We start from the raw sequence: 25,780 nt of genomic DNA, 5'->3' as shown, positions 1-25,780 counted from the left end.
TGGATGAAAAAGCAAGGATTGTAATAAACAAAATTTTAAAGAGACAAAAACAATCAGCATAGAAAACAATCGCAATAACTTAAGGAAAATGACAACCTCTTGCAATGCTTCTACTATATAGTTTCATAGAACTCTAGCAGGAGAGAGTGGTTCACAAAAGTTAAATGTCAGGCCTACACTTGAGATGTCGCACAGGTACAAGATAGTTACAAGTAATGTTAAAGATATTACTCCTAAGCACATTATATTAAAGGAGAGCACACAGTAGTCTAATAGGCCGTTCCCGCAATTGTCCATTTTCTCCAGGTCTCCTTCGTATTGGCCTTTAGAGGTCAACTTTGCTTTTGCACCTGGCCACCTTCCCTTTTCCCTCCTTTTTTCTTTGCAAAAAAGCAATAATATACATTTGATTTAATGTATTTGTGGTATCTTTATATTTGATGAAGTGTGAATAAAATTTTGAATAAAACTTTGTTGGTCTTTAAGGTGCCACTGGACTCTACTTCAAAGCTGAAATCATGGAGAAGGAAAAGCCTGTTCAGGAAGAAGTTGAAAAGAAGGGGGTGGAAAAATAACGTTCATGCGTCTTAATAAGACCAGAAATACAAAACAAAAAAGGCAGCAGGGTACCGGGGAATGAAACAGGAGGTGAAGCAAGGAGGCAGGATTGCAGATCTACGAAAGTATGTTAAGGGCATGGAAAGAAGAGAGAAGCCACTTTGAATGCTGACCACATGCATTGGATTACTGCAAATTGCCTTATAGAGGCCATTATGCACGGCCGCCGAAATGGCGATTTCGGGTCACATGGAAAACGCGGAGGGGGAAGAAGCAAAGCAACCCGCTTATGCACGGGATGGGATGCAACAGCGGCAAACCCCAGAGTAACCGATTATGCATGCGGCGACCCCGGCGCCGCTTCTGGTCACCCGGAAGCTGCGCTTTCTTCCGCGTTTCGCTAACACGGCTTTTTCGGCGGCATGCAACGAATCTGCGGCCGGTTGCAGCCGGCACCGTGCGTTATCGGTGATTTTAGTCGCCGCCATTCTACCCCGAATGTGCGTTATTCCCCCGTGCATAATGGGTCAGAGGGGAGACAATTTGTGGTCGTGTGATGTCAGCATTTCCTCCAGATCTGCGCTTGAGGAGCCCGATTTTTTGTGAAATCAAGGAAATTCCATGCAGCTAAAAGGGTGCTAACAAAATTTTAGGTCACTATGGATACACCCACCGTTACATCACAGCACAAATATAGAAAAACAACCAGAGCACCCTTTGAAGAGCAAATTGAACACAGGTAGACAAAGCAGAACAAAAACACATGGGGGGGGGGGGAAAACTTGGAATATATTGCTGGAAAGCCTTTTGCTCTTCGATTAATTAATGTCCTCTGTCTTATATTAAGATTATTTTTCTCTCCAATGTATTCTCTTTTACTTTTAGTTTGGAATGGAACCTATACAGACCATTTGCCTCTTCACGCAAAGCTCATCCAATGTTTTCCAATAACCTGTTCACACAGGTGGATTGGAAGTAGGTCATGAAACAAAAACTTTCTCACCCAACCAAATAAATTGTCAATCCTAAATTTAAAAAGTATTATGTCTGTTTGAAACAGGGATCTCTCTGACCCTGCAATTTAAATCCAGTGTTCAAAAACAGTCAACACAAAACTGAGGGTTACTTACTTTGGGGCAATGGCCACGGTATTTCCTTTAGGCAATGAAAAATCAGCAGAATCTCTTCCTAAGATAGTAGCATTGTATATCAAAGGCTTGATACTTGGGTTTTTCAAATGGATCTATTGTAAAAATATAGCGTACAGCATTTCAGAAGATTTGTTTGGAAAGTACCATATGGCAAAAACACTTCATAGTATTCGCTGTACCCATGACTGATAGAGTCATGGATAATCTGTTCCACATATATTTCTGGTAAGGGCCTGGAGTAGGAGCGTGTCTCATGGCTCAAGTGCCACTCAGCACTTAACATCCACTCAGTGCGTCTGTCCAGCCCCTGTGTGCCTCCTCCTCCAACCGGCTTTCCTGTCTGTCCAGTGGCCAGCCAATCCCCCACCCCTGTCCACTCCCTCCTCCTTCCACTTCCCTCAGAGGCTGCAGATCCCTGCTGCATGAGAGCTGCCCCTGCCGGTGAGTTCCCTAATAGTTGCCTGCAGCCTTTCTAGGTCCTGGGAGGAAGGGGAGGCTGTCCAAATACTTCTTCCACCCCACCCCCAAATCTAGCACCCTCTGTATTCCTGAATGCAATGGGCTTGGCCCCTAGTATTTAATAAATGACTGTGGGGCAGGTGGGAAAGGATGTGTACCTGCATAGAAAACCACAATGAAAATTAGTTACAGGTAAGAGCAAACCTATTTTCATCTTTGTCTTCTGTGCAGTTTCTCATTGTTTAGCCTGGAAAGGACAACTGGGAGGGGATCTGATCACCATCTTCAAGTATTTAAAAGGTTGCCATATAGAGGATGGAGCAGAGTTGTTCTCTCTTGCCCCAGAGGAATGGACCAGAACCAATGGGATAAAAATAATTCAAAAGAAATTCCACCTAAACATCCGGAAGAAGTTTCTGACAATTCCAGTGGTTTCTCAGTGGAACAGGCTTCCTTGGGAGGTGGTGGGTTCTCCATATTTGGAAATTTTAAAACAGAGGCTGGATAGCCATCTGACAGAGAGGCTGATTCTGTGAGGGTTCAAGGGGGTGGCAGGTTACGGTGTATGAGTGTCCTGCATAGTATAGGGGGTTGAACTAGATGACCCGGAGATCCTTTCCAACTCTATGATTCTATGATTTTAGGCTTTTTCATTGCTATTTATATATAATTTCCACAGAGCATCCCAACTCCTGGGAAGGATTCCTAAACTATCAAATGTAAATTGGTCATGTTGTGATTTCTCACCTGCCCTATACATAGTAGATGGGGAATTGTTGGGAAATGAGTATATTGTTGGTAAATAATCCAGAAAAGATATTCCCAGACCCATACTACAGCTGCACATTCAGTCAAGAGCTATTCTATATTTTAAAATAACAATACCAGTACCTTCCTAACAACAGTAGCATGAAGAGCACCAGAGAACTCAATAGATTTCTTGGGTAAATACTGAGGAAGCCGCTCATATAGATAGACACAAAGCATAAGCATCATGATTGGATTTGGATCACAGATATCAGAAGCCTAAGTGGAAAAGACAAATAAAGTCAGTGTAAATTTATGAAAAAATGAAATGAAAAATCTGCTTATGAATGGAGGAATTGCACCTTCAAGAATCAACTTGACTATTCTCTGTTCATACTTAGAAGTACTATTGTTTTTTATTTATTGTATTAAAACATTTATACCCTACCTTGTCTTGTGGTTCCAGGCAACGGGAGTTGGCAACAGAACTGACAGTTGACAGAGATCTGACAGCAGAACTAAACTGAAACTTACAAATACTGAGTATATATATTTCATTGAAGACTACATACTAAATTTTATTTTCAGTCTGCTATAGTGACTGGGTTAACTTCTGAACATAAGAGATTTGTAGTACTACTTCAATTAATATAGTTAAATTTTATATTAGCAGTTTTTTTAAAACATACAAATATGTTTGTATTACCACATTTTCAAAGGTTATCAAAATTGTCAAAACCATCACAAAGTAAATAGTACTCGTATTATTTTATTCAGGAACCAACCAATAGACACAACCATACATTAACAAAACATAACTAAAAAGGGAAAGAGAAGCACACATTAATGAAATTAAGAGACAAATAAATTAATAATGTTTATTACTGATGTTATTATTAAAAGGAAATCAGCTGCTTCCTCCACTTGCTCTTCCTCTTCTTCATGCCTGCCCCCACTTGCTCACTTCCTCTCTCTGTCAGGGCCTTTGGCAGAAGGGAGGGGAAAAAGCCATTTTCTCAAAACCATTGCTTTTTGTTTCCCTTCTGTCCTGTGCAAGCACAGGGCAAAGTGATAAACAGCAGTGCCAACTCATCCCTCTCCTGTTCCTCCCAACCATCATTTTGTCTGCCTTCTCTCCTGGCAGAGCCTGCAGCTATGAAAGAAAAGAGAAAGCTGCTCTGTCTCTTCCTTATTCCAGCCACTGCCCCTGCCATTTTGCCCAATCAGCTCCACTTCTGCTGGGCAACAGAAATCCTTCTCTTCTCTTCCTACCCACTCTCCCTGCCTATCCAAGTTCTTCTGCTGTTAGTCAGCCACCATTATCTCACTAGCTCTGCATCCTGAGAGGTGTTTCGCTAAGTGTGCCTGAACAGAAAACACCTTCCCAGTTGGCTCTTTTACCCTACCACCACCTAATTTATCCTATTTTTAGATTTTCCAGAAAATCTTGAGGGAACCTCACCCACACACACACACACACACACAAGCTTTCAAAGAAATCTCTCTTCTCTTTACATTAGCCTTTCTCAACTTTTTTACTGTTGAGAAACCCCTGAAACATTCTTCAGGCTTTCAGAAATCCTAAAAGTGGTTTGAGAATGCAGAATATGGTTTGGAAGCATAGCTGTTTACACACCCACCCTTCCCCTTTCCACCCCCCACCAGGCCCATTGTTGGTGATTGGGAGGGGAGGTCAATCAACATGACCATATATGGTCATATCACCCAATAAATGTTTAACAAATTTAAAAATATATTGAAATTAATTAACTTCCACCTATGTGGGAAACCCTTCCAAGGCCATCAAGAAACCACAGGGTTTCACAAAACCCTGTTTGAGAAAGCCTGCTCTACATAGTGCTCATCCACGGATATAAGTATCCCCACATGATCCCATTTTGAGAATTAGATATATAATTTGTTTTACAATTTGACCTCCCCCAAAAAGTCCAATTTTATCAGCTATATATGCTTTATTTATTAAATCACATCATTCCATCAGTTCCTAGCACTAGAGGGAGGATGAAAAGTTGTTGAGCATAGAAGGTAAAAATATAAATGGAAACCAGACAGCATAAAAAACATTCATGCCCACTTGATGTTTTTGCTAATTGAATGTGATGTTAACTTTTCCAACAAAGCTATATTTCACGAACAGCCATACCACATATTAATTGTAACTCAGGTTGTTGATTTCTAGCCTTGAGATACGATGGATCTGACTGCTGATAAGAAATTTTTATCTCTTTTATAAATCTCTAGAAAACTAAATATTTTGGAATTAAATGCATGGCGTTATCTGTAAGTACAGACATAACATGCCCAGACCATCACTGTTATTGCGTATATAATTTGGACTAATAAATCCTTATCCATGGTTCCTCTTAATATTTGTGAAACAGCCTGGAGAGTGGAACGTGTTCGGGGTGTCCAAGTTGAAATAGGGCCAATTAAGGTGTGGCCAGCTTTGGTTTGCTGGCCGCATCCTGATTAGCCTTGCCCCTACAGCTCCCGCCCTCCGTTTCTGAATGCTAGCCACTTTGCACTCAGACGCCGAGCCAGCAGCAGGTCAGGAGAGAAGGCCCTGGGCGAAGGGTGGTCATGGAGGGGGCAAGCCCTCTGGGCTGCTAACGAGCCCTGGCCCAAAGCCACCTTATGCTGCATGGGGGGCCAGGGGGGCCCTTTCAAAGTCCTTTCTTAGGAATGGGATTTGGAGCTAGTAAAGGAATAAGATGAAAAATTACAAATCATTCATTAAACTCCTATTAAAATGCAGCATTACACATGCCAGTAAAAATAAAATGGAATTTTCTTCCAAATTACAGTAACATAGATAAAAGATCACAGTTGTTAAACATTTCGCAGGTTTTTAAAAAACCAAGACAGGTAAACAGATTTGTTACTCAAATTCTACCCAGAGAAAGGGCAAGAAGATTATTAGAGGGTACAGAAAGGAATAACATAAGACCTTGTAGTCTGTGTAGTCTACCGTGTAGTATAGCAGGGTGGATTTGGGTAGCAATACCCAAAATAAAAATATGAAGAAAGAAAGAGAAAATGATAGTATACACCAACTTTACTGTGCATAAAATAAAATTTAAGAAATTAAAAATATAAAGAATTTACACTATGCACTTGAAAACTAATTTCCTAAGCACTCTCTCACATGTGCCCACGTGCGCACCAAGAGAACACATGTTATTAGAGGGGAAAAATTGGGACTCTGGACAGGCACTATGGAGGTCCAAGTATCAGAGCAAGGAACTCAAAAAGCAGGGAGGAAGAGGCTGCAAGGTGCAAGCAATGGTTCTCAGAAGGAAAACTAACCTTTATCTCCCCAAATTTAGATTGGTTCAAGATTATAAATATTAAAAAGGTAAAGGTATCCCCTGTGCAAGCACCGAGTCATGTCTGACCCTTGGGGTGACACCCTCTAGCGTTTTCTTGGCAGACTCAATACGGGGTGGTTTGCCAGTGCCTTCCCCAGTCATTACCGTTTACCCCCCAGCAAGCTGGGTACTCATTTTACCGACCTCAGAAGGATGGAAGGCTGAGTCAACCTTGAGCCGGCTGCTGGGATTGAACTCCCAGCCTCATGGGCAAAGCTTTCAGACGGCTGCCTTACCACTCTGCGCCACAAAATATTACTGCAGGTTTAAAGTTAACTGTTGTGATACTTCCAAGAACAAGCAAGGCAGTAAGCAGGAAGAAGGGAAAGGACTTCTAAAGGGGGGAGTGGGGTCCAGAGATTTTGTAAAGAAACTAAATAAATTTTTTCACAGGTGTTCACTGTGAAAAATGTTGATCAGTTACCCAAAGTATCTAAAAAATGAATCAAATATGCTAACAGTAGGTCTGCAGGCCCACTTATACAAGAATTATTTTTAATTTAAAAGGTGATATTACTGTGTTTCTAATTTTTTAAAAATATGCAATATCACTAAAGCCCTCCTTGCTTGTAATTATAGTTGATTTCAATTTCCCTAATGTGTGCCCGGAAACAAATTCTGCTAAGTTTCCAGAGTCATGCAACTTTCTGACCTGCCTGGCCCTCTTTCTTTCCCTCATGCCCTATGGGAGGGCTGACAATTGCAGCCATGAATGTCTTCTCATGACTATCCCAGAGTCATGCTATTACAGTCAGCCATGTTCCTGACAGCATTGAGCTATAGCTTGCCTAGTTTTTGACCATCTGATATCAGGACTTGTTTGTCATCAGGAAGCATTTCAACAAATTATGTCATCTTTTCCCACCACCAACATTTGGTAATGGCCCATTACTGCCATAAAATCTACTACCTGCAGTTCCATTGCCCCAGAAGAGTTGATCTTCCTCCCTAAATAGTCCAGACTTCAGACTTCCTTGAGAGGAGATGGGTGGCTTCCAGCTTTTCCACTGGTGGGGAGAACCTCTGATTTGCTTATGAGTGGTGGAAAAGTAGTCACAGAAATACCCTCTAACCTTGTATAGAAGTTGGGACTGAAGCAGGTTTAGCCCACACACCCATCATTATAACTTACACATGAAGCTGCCTTATACTGAATTATCATTGGTTCACCAATGTCCATACTGTCTGCTCAAACTGGCAGCAGCTTTCCAGGGTCTCAGGTCTTTTACATTGCCTGGTCCTTTTAATGAGAGATGCCAGGGACTGAACCCTGGGATCTTCTGCATGAAAACTAGCGGCTCTTCTGCTGAGCCAGAGTCCTGTATGCCCTGAAGCATGGGCAGGTCCAGATTCAGGGTTGTACAAGACCTTCATCACTGGGTCCATCAGCTGCAGTTCTGCTGAGAAATACTCTACATCCAAAGCCTTGGCCATTCACACAAGCTGTTTGAAATATAGTTTCAGATTCTCGATGTGGGAAGGGGCCCATCAGGGAAAGGCATGAAAGTACTATCAGAATCTGCTTCTGAAGTTTGATGGGAAGATTCCACCAGTGGTTGGTATCATTGATAGTACTTTCTTTTAGACCTGGAGCTAGATTTGGAGGGTTGTCAAGGTCCAGTGTCTTGCAGGGATTCCCAGGGCCCCTATTGTAGTGGCATCATTATTTAACCTGCCACAAGTCCACATAGGGTTGTGGGATATAAACTGAAATGATGGATGGATGGATGGATGGATGGATGGATGGATGGATGGATGGATGGATGGATGGATGGATGGATGGATGGATGGATGGGGATGGGAAAACTTAGAATTCTGATGAGGTGACCATTGGAAAAGTAGTTGCTGGGATGTTTGTCCCTAGGTTAAGCTGATGGGCTGTAGGTTCAGGATGGACAAAAGTAAAGACCAATTTACACAAAGAGCTATTAAAATGTGGAATTCACTAACAGAGGATGGAGTGATAATCAAAATTATACACAGGTTTAGAAGGGGATTAGATAAACGTATTCTCCATGAATCCATCTATAGCCACTAGCCATGGTGACTGACAGGAACCTCCAATTCAGAGGCACTGTGAATCCTAGACTGCGAGGCAACATCAGGGGAAGGCCTCCGCCTCTATGAACTGTTTTTGGCCATTCAGAGGAACTGGCTGGCCACTGTGTTAGACCAGATTCTGGACTAGATGGATCATTCGTCTGATCCAGCAGAACTCTGGTGGGATAGATGCAGACACTTTAAGATATATTCCTCTGATGACTTTGGAGACTAAAGAGCTTGCCTGGACAGCGAGAGCATCTCTGTCCATTAAAATAACTCAACATCAAGTCTGGTAGGTGATGTATGGTGCTGAGGGGGTCTTGTTCTTAAAATCATCAGCATCAAGCATCAGCTCTAAGATTAATTGACATCAGTGAGGGGAACTGACCTTAAGATGATGTTGAAGCTTAACCCCCAGGAGACAGAATTTGTCGACTTTGAACGTAGACCTATTGGTACCAAGGCGAAAGCAATTGGTAATGGGGTGGACTACAATGTTTAGTCTTTTTCTTGGTCTTTTTTTGGTAGCAGTTTTGATGCTGATTTCATGGTCAATTGGCCCTGCATTTCCAACACCATAAGTTCTTGCCCTTTTCTGTGACCAGGATGATTTTTCCCCACAGGTGTCTACAATACCCAAGACTTTCTCCCAAAGTGCAGCTTTAAGCCTTGCTGCTTTTGCGGTGGGCCAGTGAGATGTTGTGACCCACACTGAGGCATAGAAGACATGACTTATAGTCATAATTTGGGGCCATTTTCATCCAACAATTCTCACACCTTTTGAAGAAAGCCATTCTACCCATCTCAAAGATCACTTTGAAGATAGTTTTGATATTTAGCTTGATACAGTCTTGGAAAGCGCAGCTCAAGGAAGCTAGTCCACTTCTCACAGTAGTAAGAAGAAAACTGAGGGCTCTCCTTGCCTCAACCATGTGATATTTTGAGTGATAAATGTATCCCTGTAGACAAAGGGGACAAAGGGGAATATTTAGAATATTCTAACATGGATTCCCTTTTTCTTATATCTTCTTATGTTCATGCAGTCCTATGTGGAACTGCCCAGAAGATATGATAATGAACACAGATATATCTCTGTAGCATAAGTATGTGTACCAGATGCATGTTGTTTTGGGTAATATATTGAGAAAACAGACTACCAATGAGTCAGTAAATAAAGGAAAATAGGAAAAAGGGGCTTAAGGCCAGTTTTATATTTGGCTTTTAGTTAAGGTTTGGGGTTAGCTAAGAGAAGATTGTTTTAGTGAAACAAATAAGCATCCTGTTAAGGACCTGAAATTTCTAACGAATGTGTACAGGAGTTTTGTATGGCTGTGTGTCTATTCAAAAATCTAAGAAAAGGTTATTCCTACTTACCCCATGAACAATTACAGCCTTGATCTAGCAAATTGCCATATATGAGAGCTTTAGGGAACACATAGCTTACACACTACCAACTTTTAAATCTAAGCTTAAGTTCCCTTTTCTACCAGTTAAAATTAATGAATCTGTAGTAGAAGAAAGAGCAGGGGATTGGATATTCCTCATTCCAATGGAGTCCTCAGAGTTCTCCCTGTCCCCACCCCATAGCCACCACATGTAGAATCAGAGTAGATTATCAACTGCACTTACCACATCTAAGTTTAGTAGTGCTTTGCACAGCACTTCACAGGCAGTCTACCAGCTTCTGCCTCTGCGCATCATTAAAGATGCTCTGGGGCTACAATTTCAGCTCATGGCTAAATTATAATGTCTGCAGAGAGCAGTGATATAATTAATTGCATTAACAATGGATATTGCTATCCACTTAGCCAGAGTTATGCAGACCATACTGCAGTAGTAGACGGTGTCCCCACCACAGCCTTCAGACTCCTTCCAGTGACAGTACCGGCCTTCTGACCAGCCCTTGAATCCAACTCAGAGTCCTCAGTGGAGGACGCTGAGAAGTCAAGGCTGAATAAGAGCAGAGGATCCAGTGAAGGTCTAGCCCTGTAGAGGTACCTGCCAAGGATGTACCAGCAGCACCAGAGATCACCCTGCCAGAGCCTACAAGTGAAACCTTGCCACTGGACCCTGAGTTAACTGCTAGGCCTCTGACAGGTAGAACAAGTCCAATACTATAACCCCTCAGGCCTCTCTCCCACTCCATAGGAATGGTGTTGACTAGACTGGCTAGACACTGCCTGCAGAGAGCTAAGGTTAGTACTTCCTTGAAGGATCCTGATCAGTCTGCAAGGCAGCCTCAGAAATTCAGTACGGCTGGCTCCAATTACCTCCCAGGGTACTTAAGCTGAGCCTTGGGAAGACAGCCTTGCCTTGTATTACCAGTTCTCCATGATTGGCCAGGCCCAAGTCAAGCGTCTGGGATCACACAAGCTACAGTTCTCTAAGCAACTTCTACCCTAATGCATATTAGCATACCAGAACTTCATTCCTCTGTCACAAAATACAAACATACTAAATATTGATAAGTTACCAGCCTATAACTTCCCCAAGACAGTGTGTATACATAGTCAAATGGATAGGAAATTGTTTCCTGTAGTATTCACCTAAATAGTGAAGCGAATTTTACCATACCAGATTTGTGATCAGGTATACTTGCCTGGATAAATTTTCTTCACTATATGAATAAACACTACAGATGACAGGCAGTCTGTTGTTTGTGTTATATTATTGTTGACTTAATTCATTGATATTATGTTAATTTAAACCACTGTTGGATTATTACTGATGTTATTTACTTGAGTTCGACTGACCCCAAAACATCTGCTGGTCCCCCCTCAAACACCTTTCTTCCATGGCTGAACAATCAGACCTACCCAAGAATTTTGTCAATGTTTCTGTTTCTGTTAAAATATCATTCTATTTGACAGGTTACGTTATGATTGTTATCCTTATCCGTTGTTGTTCCTCTATATATTTATATATATACAGCCTAGGGGGTGGGACATGTCCGGCTGTCCAAGTTGGAATAGGGCCAATCAGGGTGCAGCCAGCTTTGCCCTGATTGGCCCTGTCCCTGCAGTTCCCGCCCTCCGGCTCTGGACTCTAGCCTCTTTGCTCTCAGATGCCTCAGTGCCTGGAGCCAGCAGCAGGTAAGAGGAGAGGGCCCTGGGCAAAGGGTCATGGTGGAAGGCTCGCTAACGAGGGCCTCCCGGCCTGCTAGGCTAGGCCTGCTGACAAGGGCCTCCCGGCCTGCTGACTGCCTGCAAAGGAGCTCTGTCCCGGCCCTGCTAACGAGCTGCCCAGTCCTCACCCACCCCACTTGATCTGGCTGTGAGCTGCCACCCAAATCCACCTTAAGCTGCTTGGCTAGGGGCCAGGGGCCAGGGGAGGGGGCCCTTTCAAGGCCCATTCTTAGGAATGGGCTTTGAAGCTAGTATTTGTTATAAAGTTCTATGTAATTACCCTATGGCGTTCTATATAAACTGCCAGAGCCATATGGAAGAGGGGTATAAAAATCTAAATAAATAAAAATAAATAGTTTGTTGTTTAGCACTGTTCATAGTTTGTTGTTTAGCACTGACAACATACCACTACAATGTACAACAGCACTCCATGACAGCCTGCACAGAACCTGTGGCATGATATGGGTGTTGCACATGCACAAACAAAAAAAGGCAGCCTGTATTTTAAAACTCCTTCCTACATATTTCACCAAAAGTTCCTTATTTAACAAAGGAGCTACACAGAAAAATTCTCAGAAAGTAGTATACGTCTGTCAACTAACACAGAATAAAGGGTACGTAAACCAAGTATGGAACAGGGTAATGTGTGCTAAATAGACAAAACACACCAGAGAGCGAAGAAACACATTTTTAAATGCACATGCTGGCTGCTGTCTTGCACACAGACTATTTATTTATTTGTTTGTTTGTTTGTTTGTTTATTTATTTATTTTATTTAGATTTATATACCGCCCTCCCCGAAGGCTCAGTTAAAGTTGACAGTTCTATGAAGACAACACACAAATATTACTGTTGTTTTTGGTGTTGTTAAATTTATATACTGCCCTGGGCAGTATACCTCATACTTAAATATAATTTATACTAAAATTAATTGCATTAAAATTTCAACATTATACTAATCTTTAAAACATTTAAACCATAATAAACAGTTGTCTGCCTCATTCCAGATTTTCCTGTTGAACATTTCTGATGGGGGCTCTGAAGGACCCAATAGATGAGGAAACATAAACTATATCTGGCATATACAGTGTTTATGTCTGCAACCTTGCCCACAATTTTTGCAGTATTAATACCTATAATCAGTCACTAGATTCAAATATGTTCTAATTTTCTATGTGACTGCTGTTATTCACTGATGTTCATAAAAGTCTATGAATCAAAGCAACATACTGAATTTTACATTACAAAGTCTACTTTGCATTACAAAGTCTACGAATTATCCTTCTGCAAATAACATTTAAAAAATAAGGTATGAAATATATTATATTATTATAAGCTATAAAAGATTCCACAGAACATGACTTACCAGCACATCTATGTCAAGATTTATTGCATGAAAACTATTTATAAGAACCAAGCAATTGTGAAGATACTGTTCAGAAGTGTTTGGATAAGTATACATATTCACAAAGTGTGTTGAAATCTGCAGAGGAGATAAAAATAAAACTTCTTGAATATTCAGTAAGTAGCTCCCGGTCTAAAATTTAGCATGGGATCCAGGCAACTGATTTACCAGGCTAATGAATAGGCTGTTTTGGGTCAAGTTTGCATGGGGTTTTTTATCCACTCCCAGCCCAAATAAACCACTCTCATCTACACTGAATTTGATCGATATTTTTATTTTGGGCGCTTTAAATTTTCCCTCTACAACATGCATGATTGATCCGTGGTGACCCTACCTTTCCCCCGCGATATCCAGGAGCAGATATAAGTTGCTATAATTGATCAAGCCGCTTTGAGGTCTCCCAGTTTTAAAGAGTAGATCTGTGTTTTGATAGATTAAAGTCCTCCCCACTCATGTAAAGAAGCATTCTGTCCCTGACTGGTTGAGAATCAGTTCAAAGACTTCCTGGTTCCCGGTTGCAAGGTTTTCCTTCCAAGATTTATTTTTGCCCTCCTTTTGGAATCTGTTATAAAGTGACTGCACTCCAGAATACCACACTTCTTTCAGCAGAGATCTGCCTCCTTCTGCGAGGCTGCTGCTGGTTCAACTCTCCTCACCCCCACTTCCCCCCCGGTGCCGTTCGTTCAGGAAAGGAAAGAGAGGAGCAGCCACTCATCCTGCACTTGGCTTCTCTCCCAGCAGTCAAAAGAGAATAAATAAAGCACGCTTCTTTAATGCTGGCTAGACTCACCCAACCCGCCCCCCCGAGCTTCCCCAATCAAGTGTGGAACACTTTCTGTTTCAATTCAGGGGAAAGCAAGGAGTAAAACCCAGGTTCATATATATCTGAATTCAGCAGGATTGACAATGGAAAAAACAAAGTAAGTGCAGAACCAGCCCTGGTCTGGTCTGATTTTCTATTAGCCTGGTTTCAAGAGTCACATTGTTCCATAATGAAACAGTTAATTCCTTTCTTTGTGCCTTTGAAAAGCACAGCTCATCTTGAGAATATCTCATTTAACATACCATATCTCTGTGATTCACACTTTCCCATCTAGGTTTTGTTTACCACTAGGTCCTCAAACTCTGCCAAACTCTAGACCAGTGGTCTCCAACCCCCGGTCCGGGGACCAGCACCAGTCTGTAGATCAGTCGGTACCGGGCCGCAGCTCCTCCTTGTCCTCCTCCCCAGCTGCTGCCTCGGGGGTTGCCCTGCCACTCTGCTGCTGGCTCACCTTTGGTGCTCTCTGGTGGTCACCATGGCTGGGGCTCCCCCTTGGCGTAGCACTGTGCAGCTGCTGTTGGCAGTGCCCCCCAGTGGGCAGCAGGAAGTCAGACACGCCAGCAGGAAAGCAAGTGGAGCAGGGGCTCAGGCAGTGGCAGGGATGTCCCTTGGCAGAAGACTATCCCCCTCCAGGCCTCAGTAAAATTGTCAAGCGTTGACCGGTCCCCGGTGATAAAAAGGTTGGGGACCACTGCTCTAGACCCTTGTTTCCCTTCTGGCTTGTCACCAAGACACTTAAGCCATTTCCTAACCCTTATATAAATCATCTCTCCTGTGCTTTTATTTCTACTTAGTGGCTGCACCAATACCTTCCCTTAACCTAGGTATACCAAATTCTGAGTCACCATTGTCTAGCAAGAAACCAGAGATGATATCAGTTCATTTATGTACTTATTTGGCAGGGAGATTACAAAAATCCAGTGGCACCTTAAAGACTAGACTTTACACATGACCTTTTGTTTGCAGTTATCATGGGAGGGGAATTGTGTAGTATTGACTAAACTGGAAACAGATTTGGACAGAAAATGACAATGAGGAGTGGGAGCAAAAAATGTCAAAGTGAATTCAGAGTGGTTAAGGAAAGAGTAAATTAATGTAGGCCTTGTAGATTGCCATGAAGAAGAGCATCAGAAATCAGATTATTTGAGTGGAAGAAACTATTTCAAGTACAGCAGCAGAATGACACAAGGCACTGAGATAAATAGGCTGATAATCAACCAGTTTGAGCACAAAAAAGACAGTGAGGAGTGCAAAAGGGGGGGGGGAAGTGATGCCATCCAATTGCAAAGAATAATGAGTGAGTGGTACAATGCCATCTGATACAGGGTCTAAATGAAAGAAATACTTAATCTATTTCTTCTGTTCATTCTACAGTTCGTCACTATGTTCACACTATACTATCAAAATCTATTAAAACCGTTTAAATTATGAGCATTCTATCAAAAATATTTCTTACCAAATAAGGACAGTAGCTTGCTACTTGTGCTGCCAGAACTAGGCCATCTTGGAGATCTCTATCAAAGTTTACAATCCATCGTGCAGGTGGTATATCTCCTATTTCAAATGAGGAGATTTTAGTGTTTCAGTATGAAATTCTGTGGTCAATTCTAATAGAATGTCTGAATTTCTACCTTTATTTACAGTAATTTACAGGGATTTCCATCATCCAATAGGATGACATCACAAGATTACAGGAAATCCTGCTTATGCATCTAAAGACTTAACAGGGTCAATCAAGCACATGTAAACATATGAAAATGAGCACTGAGATACGAAAATTATCAAGTGGCAGAAGATGCATGATTGCAAAGATGAAATTGGGCAATCTTTGGACAATGATAATGATTGGAAGTCTTCCTTCCATTCATGTTTTCAAAAAATATGCCAGTCAACTATGTGTTCATAATCTCATAAAATGTACACAGACTTTTTGCTTTATCATCACTATGCAGGCACTGATTTTATATTAGTACTCTACATTTCCAGAAAGACCTATGGAGATTTGCATAAGATGTCAAAATTATTTGTAACTAGTTCTCTTACAAGCCCTGTATTATGTAAATGAAACACCATTTACTGACACATGGCTAAACATATTTTTGCTTCATTATGTACAGACCTAATCCTGAAAATTATTTGCTTTCTTTGTGTATTTGTGAATAGAAAATCAGTTAATTATAAGCTCCCCATATGTCTTAATTTACAATTATGTTATCCAGCTTAAATAATTAATACATTAACACTTTAGAATATTTACCAACCAATACTCCAGGAGCAATAGACTCATGGGTAAACACCATAACAAATTAAAATGTAACCCAATTTCAAAACACAACCTTGGAAATGTTTAATACATTTAAAGCATATAGCAAATTTAATAGCTTTTTCAAAAGACAAAGCCAAGGCTAATAATTGAGTATGAGGAGAGTAAACAAATCTTTGAGTAAATCTGTGGGTTCAGTCTGGAACACAAGGGAAGAAAGCCCAAATGCAGAAAGCAAACATCAACTCACAGTATCCAATCAAAACCGAAAGTGAGGCAAAACAAGCTGTGTCTCCTAATACAGAAATGGTCTCTGTGGATTAATAAATAAATTTGTGGACTTTTGTTTCCTGTCCTTTGGATGTACATCAGGATTGTGACAGATACTTTTAAAGGCAGGTGGGTTTGCCATTCTGAACAAATGTTCTTTGAATCTAATGGCTCTGCTGATAGAAACAGCAGCAACAGAGCACTCTAAATTTGAGAAAGAAATACAGCAGCTCAAGTATAAGAACCAGCAAACTATGGGAGAGACTAGGTTCATGAAAGAACTGTCATAACTTAAATATACTTTTTAAAATTTAAAAAATGCTATGAAGTATTTTCCCTCACCTTTTGGGCAGTCTTTCCACGCAATTTTCCGTGTCTTCTCATAATGTCTGTTCATCCAAGTAAGAAGAATTCTTTCAGATGGAGAATATATATTACTGGATAAAGGATCAGTACTTATTTTTGGCAAGATTTCTTCATCTTCTGGACTGCTTGAAATGTTAACCTCAACAGTGAAGACACGCTGAAGAACCAAAATCTGAAATGTGAAACATTCAAAAGACAAATCACAGTTTTAATATTAGAAATAATATTAGAAAAACATTTGAAGGTACTTTGTAGTTTGAGGAAACATTTGCAAACTTTTAAAAAACTAAAATGGTAAAAAGTATAAAACCCAGATCCCACTTCAAATAGACTGCTAAGAGAGACAACCTTTACCTACAAAAGTTTCTGTTCCCACTGCCTTCTTTTAATGGTAACCTTCTTTTAGGAGGTTTATTTCTACTGAAAAGCCAATGGCCCTTTTGGTGGTGGCATGCACCCTCTGGAAGGCCTGTGGCATCTTCTCTGGAAGGAGTTTAGAAATTTTAAGAGCAGGACTTTGAATATAGTTATATCTTAAGTGATTGTAGGGTCTGCTAAGTTGCCAGGGTTATCCTGCACGTCCGATATATTATTATTATTAATTGGTCTGCGAAGTTTAGCTTCTTTGTTGTTTGAAATACAGAAAGAACGTTGTTAACTTGCACACATAGGAAATGGGAATGGCCATTTAATCAAATATGCCAGACATTGAAGCTTGTTTCTCTGCCCTGCCCCCTAACCAGAGGAAATCTCAGCAATCAAACCTTACCCCTTTGGGAATGCCATGGTAACTCGTAGCAGGAACCAACTAGCAACTTTTCCCAAACCATAGATCCAACCTACACCACAGATATATGAACAGGTCAGGTGCCTCTGATAAAGCTAGCTATGCTGAAGGGGAAAGAGGTACCCAGGAATTATATCAACTAGCTATGCTACCTATCAGAAACCCAGAAAGCTAAACCCAAAGATATGGGTATAGTCGCTGCAGGAGAGGAGCTTGCCCTCTGGCCTGTTAACCCTGTGTTGTAGATACTGACATAACAAATAACAAAGCTTTTACTGTATAATTTGTATATTAGGCCTAACAGATTCATTGTATTTGGTGCTAACTTTTCATTGAATTGTTACATTTTATTACTGTTCCACTCTATAATTTGCATCATATGCAAAAGAAGCAGGAGTAATTTACAAAAAAAGGTTGAAATGTCATTAAAGAAACACCAAATTGTTTTTCATTGAAGTTATCATGTTTACATCAGTAATAACATCATGTCAAAGTAACAATATCCTATATTTGATGTAGTTTTATTTGTAGAAGCCACTGTCAAGATGGGGGCCTGCAGTGGAGACTCATGGCACAAAGCTTTTTAACAACACAATTCAATTTGCTTAATTTGACCACTAAACTAAGAAAAATTATATCCTGAGAAAAACATAAGTTGCTGTATGAAAATTAAATCCACATATGTTAAGCCTAGACCTACTTGGAAAACATATTACAAGACTGATTGAATACCAATCACTATATCAAGACCAGACAAACAATAATGGTCTTAGAACAAAGTCTGAGCTGCTTCAAACCAACATTGCTACCCTCTTGAATAATGGTATTAGGTTGTCATATATTTAAGTTTTCTCTTTTGTTTAAAAGAGCAACTATGAATGCTGCACAGAAGAAAGTTGCCTCTACCTCAAGTTTCCATTTATAGAACACTGGATCCAAATCCCAACTTGCTTTTCAACCCAGAGACTATATACATACACGTATATGCTCCCTTCTTTTCACTGTTTTGCCAGGAATCACCCCTATAAGCCTTGGGCGGTCATTTCAGTGAATAGAGGTCAATTAATCATAGTCGTATAAATTGTTTTGGTTTTATATCAATTATGGTTTTATAATATTTTTATTGTACCTAAGATGTATTTTAACTATGTTGTTAGCTGGTCCAAAACACTAAGTGAGGGGTGGGGTATAAATCAAATAAATAAATAAACATGAATGAGAAAGAGAGAGATATCACAGAGCTAAAACTTTTTGGTCCTGGTCCCAACCTGGTAGAATGAGCTCCGGTAAGAGCAAAGGGCCCTGACGGAGCTCTCAATGTTCAGCAGGGCCCAAAAGACGGATCTCTTCCTCCAGGCATCTGGTTGAGGTCCAGGCTAGGAAGAACTTCTCCCTCCCTGCGCAGGCCTGTAAAAGTCTGCTGGAACACACTTTTGAGACTCCTCCCCGGAGGATTGGTTGCTGTTGGGTATGGGTGTCGGGGTAGGATGGGATGTAGTGGATTATCCCGTAGATATTATTTTACCACCATCTTGGTTTTGTATGGGTATTGCTTTATGGGATTTTAGATTTTATGTAAACCTCCGTGAGCCAGTTGCCTCCGGGAGTGGTGGTCTAAAAATTTAAATATAAATAAATAAAATGAAGAAACAAAATGTTCATATTAAAGAGTGGAAATGTATAATACATTAAGTATTCTTTAAATGAACAATGAAAATTATTTTAAGGACTTTTTATGGATAGAACTAGACATGTTAATGAACAAGATTGCTGGGGGGGCGGGGGAAATATGTTCCCATAAATTAAACAGTTAAACATGGGATGGTATATTACCATGTTGAGAGTTTCCTGGACATACTCCTACCCAACTCTGCTTCAGCAAGCAACATGGAATAGGGCATAATATCGGGGAAATCTCATCATACATTTCCATAGCTTAATGTTATGAGCATGGGAATGTGAACTCTGTCATGGTTTCCATTTTCATTGCAACTATGCAGTTTTTAAGACATAGCTCTGCTGTAAATGAAGCATAACATCTCACCTTGTATATCTGAAGTAACACATCTGTCCATGACCGTTTGCTGATAGCCTCAAAAATGCAGTCATCCAAAATGAAATTGTCCTCAGGCTCAGATGTCCTAACCTTCAAATAAAAATAAAATATTTTGGATTTACATTGTAATTTAATTCTCAGAAGGTGCAAAAAAGAATACCCAACATTAGCTAAGAGAATCATATATAACTGTATCCACAATAAAGTTGTTATTCATTCAGAAGCAAGTCTGCTACATGAACAGAATTCCTTACCAGGATATGTCTAATATGACTACAATCCTCTACAGCAGCAGGTAAAGAAGAGGAAGAGGAATAAGAAGAGCTGTTTTTTTAACTCTGCTTTCACTATGCAAAGGAGGCCCAAAGTGGCTCACAAACATCTTTCCCTTCCTCTCCTCAAAACCGAGGTGGGTGGGGCTGAGAGAGCTCTAACAGAATTGCTCTATAAGAATAGTTCTAACAGAACTGTGACTAGCCCAAGGTCACCCAGCTGGCTGCATGGGAATGAGTGGAGAATCAAGCCCAGTTCTCCAGATTAGAGTCCACTGTTCCTAACCACTATACCACATTGGCTCTCATTATGTTCATCCAGGAAATATCAAATCCCATAATAAGAATCCATATTGTTATACATTAATCCACAGCCTTTTGTGTCACTGTTCACTTTCATTACATATATTTATTATGAGAAAGCATGGGGCATGGAATAGTAACTGTAAAGGATTGCCTATAAGGACAAAAACTGTAAAGCAGTGGTCCCCAACCTTTATTAGGCTGGGGACCGGCAGGGCATCGGGCCACGCCCACGCTTCGGGCTGCGCCCGCGCATTGAGCCGCGCCCGCAAGCCGCGCCCGCTGATCGGGCCGCGCCCACGGATCGGGCCGCGCGGGTGCGGCCTGCACGGGCGCAGCCCGGCCCTGATTCCCTCTCCCTGCCCTCCCGCAGTAAGAAGCTTCCCGGGCCGCAAGCTTGCGGCCTGGGAAGTTTTTTACTGCAGAGGGGGGGGCGGGGAGAGGGAGCCGCGGCCCGGCGCCATGGCCTTCGCGGCCCGGCACCGGGCCGCGGCCCGCAGGTTGGGGACCACTGCTGTAAAGGATTGCCTAAAGGTAAAGGTATCCCCTGTGCAAGCACCGGGTCATGTCTGACCCTTGGGGTGACGCCCTCTAGCGTTTTCATGGCAGACTCAATACGGGGTGGTTTGCCAGTGCCTTCCCCAGTCAGGGATTGCCTATAAAGGACAAAAACCCCAAATTTTAAACGTGGCATGTGTATTACACATTTGCAGTCATGAAAGATATTTCCAAACAGGGTAAGTTTTCTGAATCAGGACAAAGTTTGTATATCAGATTTCAAAAAGAAGAAGTGACACCAGAAAATTCCTTATTCATGTTACATACAATTAGTGTTTAAGATCAGATCTGAAAGCCATTGAGATTTACTGGGCAGAATACCTTCAATACAGTCTGTAGTTTTGTCCATCTCTTATAGTCATCAAGTTCAAGAAGAAACTCGGGCAAAACATGAGGAAAGAATGCTCCTTGGCATCTAGCATAAAAATAAACACATTTATAAAATAACTATTACTTTGTACAGGATATGCTCCTCACAGCCCTATCTCCTTCCCTATGGATATATAATCTATTCAGTATTTAGTATCCTGCATACTAGTAGTTACTCCACCAGCATTCCAATCCAACTTTGAGTATATCACTTCTGTAAGAAACGTAATCTGTTCCACATAATATATTTCTGGTAAGGGCTTGGAGGAGGAGCATGACTCATGGCTTAAGTGCCACTGAGCACTTAACACTCAGCTCAGGGCAGCCCTGAGTGCCTCCTTTTCCAACCAACTTGCCTGTCTGCCCAGCGGCCAGCCAATCACCTTCTATCTCCCACCCCTGATCACCCTTCTCCTCCTTCCACTTCCCTCCAAAGCTTGGAGGCTGCAGATCCCTGTTGCATGAGAGCTGCCCCTGCCAGTGAGTTCCCTAACAGCCACCTTCAGCCTTTCCAGGCCTTGGGGGGGAGGGGAAGGCCGTCTGCAGAGTTCTTCCACCACCACTTCAATCTAGCGCCCACTGTATTCCTGAATGCAACGGGCTTGGCCCCTAGTATACATATAAGACCAAATCTGATTTAAATAACTTTATAACAGTATCATTCATCAGAATTAGTTTGTGCAATATATTACAAACATGAGGTATAGTTTAACTAAAAAGCTGTGATTTGAATAATAAAATATATGACAAACAAGGAAGAAACAGAGTTGCTCTAATAATGAGACAACAAATCAACACAGGCTATAATGCTAGATCTGACCAAATAATATCAATCACACTTTATAGACAAAGCTTTTTCTGACACACGTGGGAATACACTGGTGATTGAAGAAGAAGAAGAGTTGGTTATTATATGCCACTTTTCTCTACCCAAAGGAGGCTCAAAGTGGCTTACAGTCACCTTCCCTTTCCTCTCCCCACAACAGACACCCTGTGGGGTGGGTGAGGCTGAGAGAGCCCTGATATCACTGCTCGGTCGGAACAGGTTTATCAGTGCTGTGATGAGCCCAAGGTCACCCAGCTGGTTGCATGTGGGGGGAGCGCAGAATCGAACCTGGCATGCCAGATTAGAAGTCCGCACTCCTAACCACTACACCAAACTGGCTCTCTTGAGAGCTGGGCAAAAGCAGAGAGTGGAGGCCTCTGAAAATGCATATTTTAGAAGGTGGGCTTCAAATCAGATTCCTTTACATTAGAAAGACTAGTGGGAGCAGCAACTCTGCCATCCAGCAAGCCTTTTGATTTTGATCTTATACATGAGAGCATTCCTCACAATAATTTGACCACCGAGGAAGACCCCTTGGGGTCGAAACACATTTGGTCCATTCTATGTTAGTCTATTTCATGTGTTGTTAGAAATGTTATGTTTTTAAATTATGATGACTATTTAATATGTTGAATTAGTGCACTTTATATAATAAATATTTGATAATTTAAAAAAAATTGCAACTCAACCTTTTGGTTTCTAACTTTTATGGAAAGGCTATCAACATATGCCCTAGCTACAGATGCTGAAGAAGAAGAAATTGAAAGTTTTTATAAGTATCTAGGAAGAAACAAACAAGATGTGAGGACATTCAGAAGTGATTAGAACACAAAAGTAGGAAACAAAGTAGAATCAAATATTGTTGCAAAATTTGGTCTAGGAATATGAAATGATGGAGACCAACTCACAGACCTCTGTAAAAACAACAATTTGTTCACTGCAAACACAAAGTTCTGATGATTGAACAGACAGTTGTATATGTGGATGTCAAAAGACGGCCAACACAGAAATCAAATAGTTTGCATAATCAGACACAGAAAATAGAAAAGCTCTATTCTCTCTGCTGAAACAAGATCAGGAGGTGTTTGTAGTACAAGTTACAGAACATGAATTGCTAATATGAAAAATCAGAATAAAGTTGGAAAAAACCCACCAAAACATTAACAGTTCCAAAATACAATCTAAGCAATATTTCTGAAGAGTTTTAGGACAATGCAAGGTACAGATTTGCAACCAGAAAAACTATCATTTGAAACCAAGAATATTATAAAGGAAGAATGTGCAAAGGCTATTCCTGTTGTCAAAAGATATAAAAGATGTTATGGATGAAACTCTTAAGCTTGAGAAAGATGGACAAAAAAGTAAAAGGTGACTGAAATAGAATCAGGAGTTCAAAATGAAGCATTTCATTGACTTGCATGTAGAGATAAAGAGAACTGTTATAAAGTGTAAAGAAATTGAAGAGAACATAAAAGAAAGAACAAGGGACATTTAAACTATGACTAAGGATGCTGAAAGTCTGCAAAGAAATACATTACCTAAAAAGGCTAAAATAAAGAAAAGCTAAAATAAAGGAACAATGCAATTTCAGGAATTAAAAGTGACATTCAAGAGAATTGGGAGAAGCAAATCACTAGCAGCAGATGGGATATCAATAAAGTTATTTCAAGCTACAAAATGGAGTCCATTTTTAAAAACAAATATCCCAACAAATATGGCATGAAAAATCATGGCCTGGAGACCAGATGCTCAATCTATAATACAATTCCAAAAAAGAGACAACAAAGTCTACACATCTATCTTTTGGACCATTTTGTTAATTTCTCATACAAGTAATGTGATAGTCAAAATCTTACAACAAACAGTTACAATGTACAGAATGAAAGATGCCAGATGTTCAAGACAGCTTCAGAACAGAAAGAGGCACAGTAGACCATACTGAAAAATTTATATTAGTTACTGAAGTTTACAAGAGAATTTCAGATAAAAAATAACTTGCACTTCATAGATTACAGCAAAGCTTTTGCCTGTGTGGATCATAAAAAGATGGAATAGATTTAGATGAAAGTGGAGTGAAAATTGATGGAAGTAACATTCAAAATTTGAGGTATGTAGACAACACTACATTAGTGGCAGAAAACTGTGAAGACCTGAAACAACTACTGATGAGGGTAAAAACAGAAACAGAATTAGAGTGGAACATCAAAACCAAAAAAGTCACAACTGCTGAGAAATTACACAACATTAAGGACAATGATGAAGAAATTGAAATTGTTCCAAGATTTCTATTTGTTAACACAATCATCACCCAAATGAAAAAAAGGTTTTATTCAAGGTGGGAGCTTTCATGTGCTCACAACTTGAATAAAACTTTATTGGTCTTAAAGGTGTCATTGGATTCAAATTGCCCACTGTGTTCATCATGTGCCAATCAGTTGGTAATCCCTGGCCCACAAAGGTCAGCCTGGTGAAATAAATTGCCATCTGAGATTAGGGCAGTTCCATAAGGCCGATAAGAAAGCAGTATTCCACCAGGCCTATGGCTGAGGCCAGGGTGGCTTAATATCATGTGGGCCTCTTACCTCTCCTCTCCAGCCCCCCCCCTTTTCTTCTTGGCTGGACATTTGTTCCAGGCCAATAGCCAATCTGTAGGCCAGAAGGAAGATGGTTGGGACAAGGTAGGATTGGGTGGGAGGGGGTTGGGTTGGGAGTTTTAATTTTAGGATGTTTTACATTTTGACTATGAATATTTTAACTATTTCATGAATCACTCATGTATAGAGCACTAATATTATAATAACAACAACAACTTTGCTTACAACCCCCATCTGTGAGCTGTCTTGCTACCCTGACTTTCTGCCTTGTGTCATGTGTCTGGTAACCTGTGCTTGCTCCTAAAGTTTGGGGCCAGATCCTGTATCTCAGTGGTCCCCAACCTTTTTATCACCGCCACCACCTGAGCCCTTGCTCCACTTGTTTTCCTGCCAGCACCCCTGACTTCCCGCCGCCTGCTGGGGGGCACTGCCAGCAGCAACTGTGCAGTGCCATGCCGAGGGGGAGCCCCAGCCATGTCAGCTGCTGAAGAGCACCAAAGGTGAGCTGGCAGCAGAGTGGCAGGGCAGTCCCCGAGGCAACAGCCAGGGCGGAGGATGAGGAGGAGCTGCGGCCTGGTACCGACTGATCTACAGACCAGTACCGGTCCCTGGACCGGGGGTTGGGGACCACTGCTATCTGTTCCCAAGTCCCTGGAACTGGATCTCTGAACCCTTGATTCTCTTTGCCTTGAACTTTGATTTCTGACTCTAGACTAGTTTACAGACATTACTTCTATAACTGTTGTTACTGTATTTGTGTATCCCAGAAATCCTGGGTAGAATAAGAGTACCAGACCTGGTCCTGAACATGACACAACTGTTGCTAATGCCAGTTTAGGATGGTGACTCTACTGACTCTACCACCTACATATATTTTTGTTTCTGCTCCCACCACTCAGAGGTTTTCTTTAAATGGCATTTTTGAGTTTGCAGTATTCACTTTACTCAAACTTACTGTGAAGTTCCAGTGGAACATATCACTTTTCTGGTATATAAGTAATAGGCATGAGCCAGCTGTGCTGGGAATGGTGGCATACAAATATAATAAATAAATAAATTTAACACTTTAAATTAATTTCTTATAACACATGTTCACTCACATTCCCACCAGTCAGTATACATCTATATATTGAACAGGCAACATGGCCACTCAATGCTTCTTGAATGATCCTAATTAATAGTCTGAGAGCTAGGCAGAGGCTTGTTTCTTTCTGAGGCTGTGTAGTAACCACAGGCTGTGTAGTAACCATGATTATGCAGAATGATGCCCAACACTTCCTTATTTCTGCGGCTCTCAGAAGTGAGAGGGAGATTCAAATTCAGAGTACCTTTATTGGCATAAAATTGCAAAGCATAAAATGAAAATTTCAAACAGTTTCAGATGTAAAATCTATCGTAAAAGATTTTCATTTAAAA

At 41.0% G+C, this 25,780-nt stretch overlaps 1 protein-coding gene across 3 annotated transcripts in view; it reads right to left on the bottom strand.

Annotated features, from left to right (window-relative positions):
* The window catches only part of CFAP47 (cilia and flagella associated protein 47), a 277,930-nt gene that overhangs the window by 177,006 nt on the left and 75,144 nt on the right, over positions 1–25,780 (bottom strand). For all 3 annotated transcript variants that reach the window (XM_077342939.1, XM_077342940.1, XM_077342941.1), the window contains exons 31-37: positions 20,897–20,990; positions 19,431–19,532; positions 16,576–16,771; positions 15,157–15,254; positions 12,839–12,955; positions 3,060–3,194; positions 1,689–1,801 (exon numbers count right to left, since the gene is read on the bottom strand). In XM_077342939.1, coding sequence (XP_077199054.1) covers positions 1,689–1,801; positions 3,060–3,194; positions 12,839–12,955; positions 15,157–15,254; positions 16,576–16,771; positions 19,431–19,532; positions 20,897–20,990 — 855 coding nt within the window. The remainder of the gene's footprint in view (positions 1–1,688; positions 1,802–3,059; positions 3,195–12,838; positions 12,956–15,156; positions 15,255–16,575; positions 16,772–19,430; positions 19,533–20,896; positions 20,991–25,780) is intronic.

The sequence above is a fragment of the Paroedura picta genome, chromosome 6 (genome assembly GCF_049243985.1).
Source record: "Paroedura picta isolate Pp20150507F chromosome 6, Ppicta_v3.0, whole genome shotgun sequence".
NCBI lineage: Eukaryota > Metazoa > Chordata > Lepidosauria > Squamata > Gekkonidae > Paroedura > Paroedura picta.
Note: the sequence above shows the minus strand (reverse complement) of the source record. Positions and strands in the feature narration are given on the sequence as shown.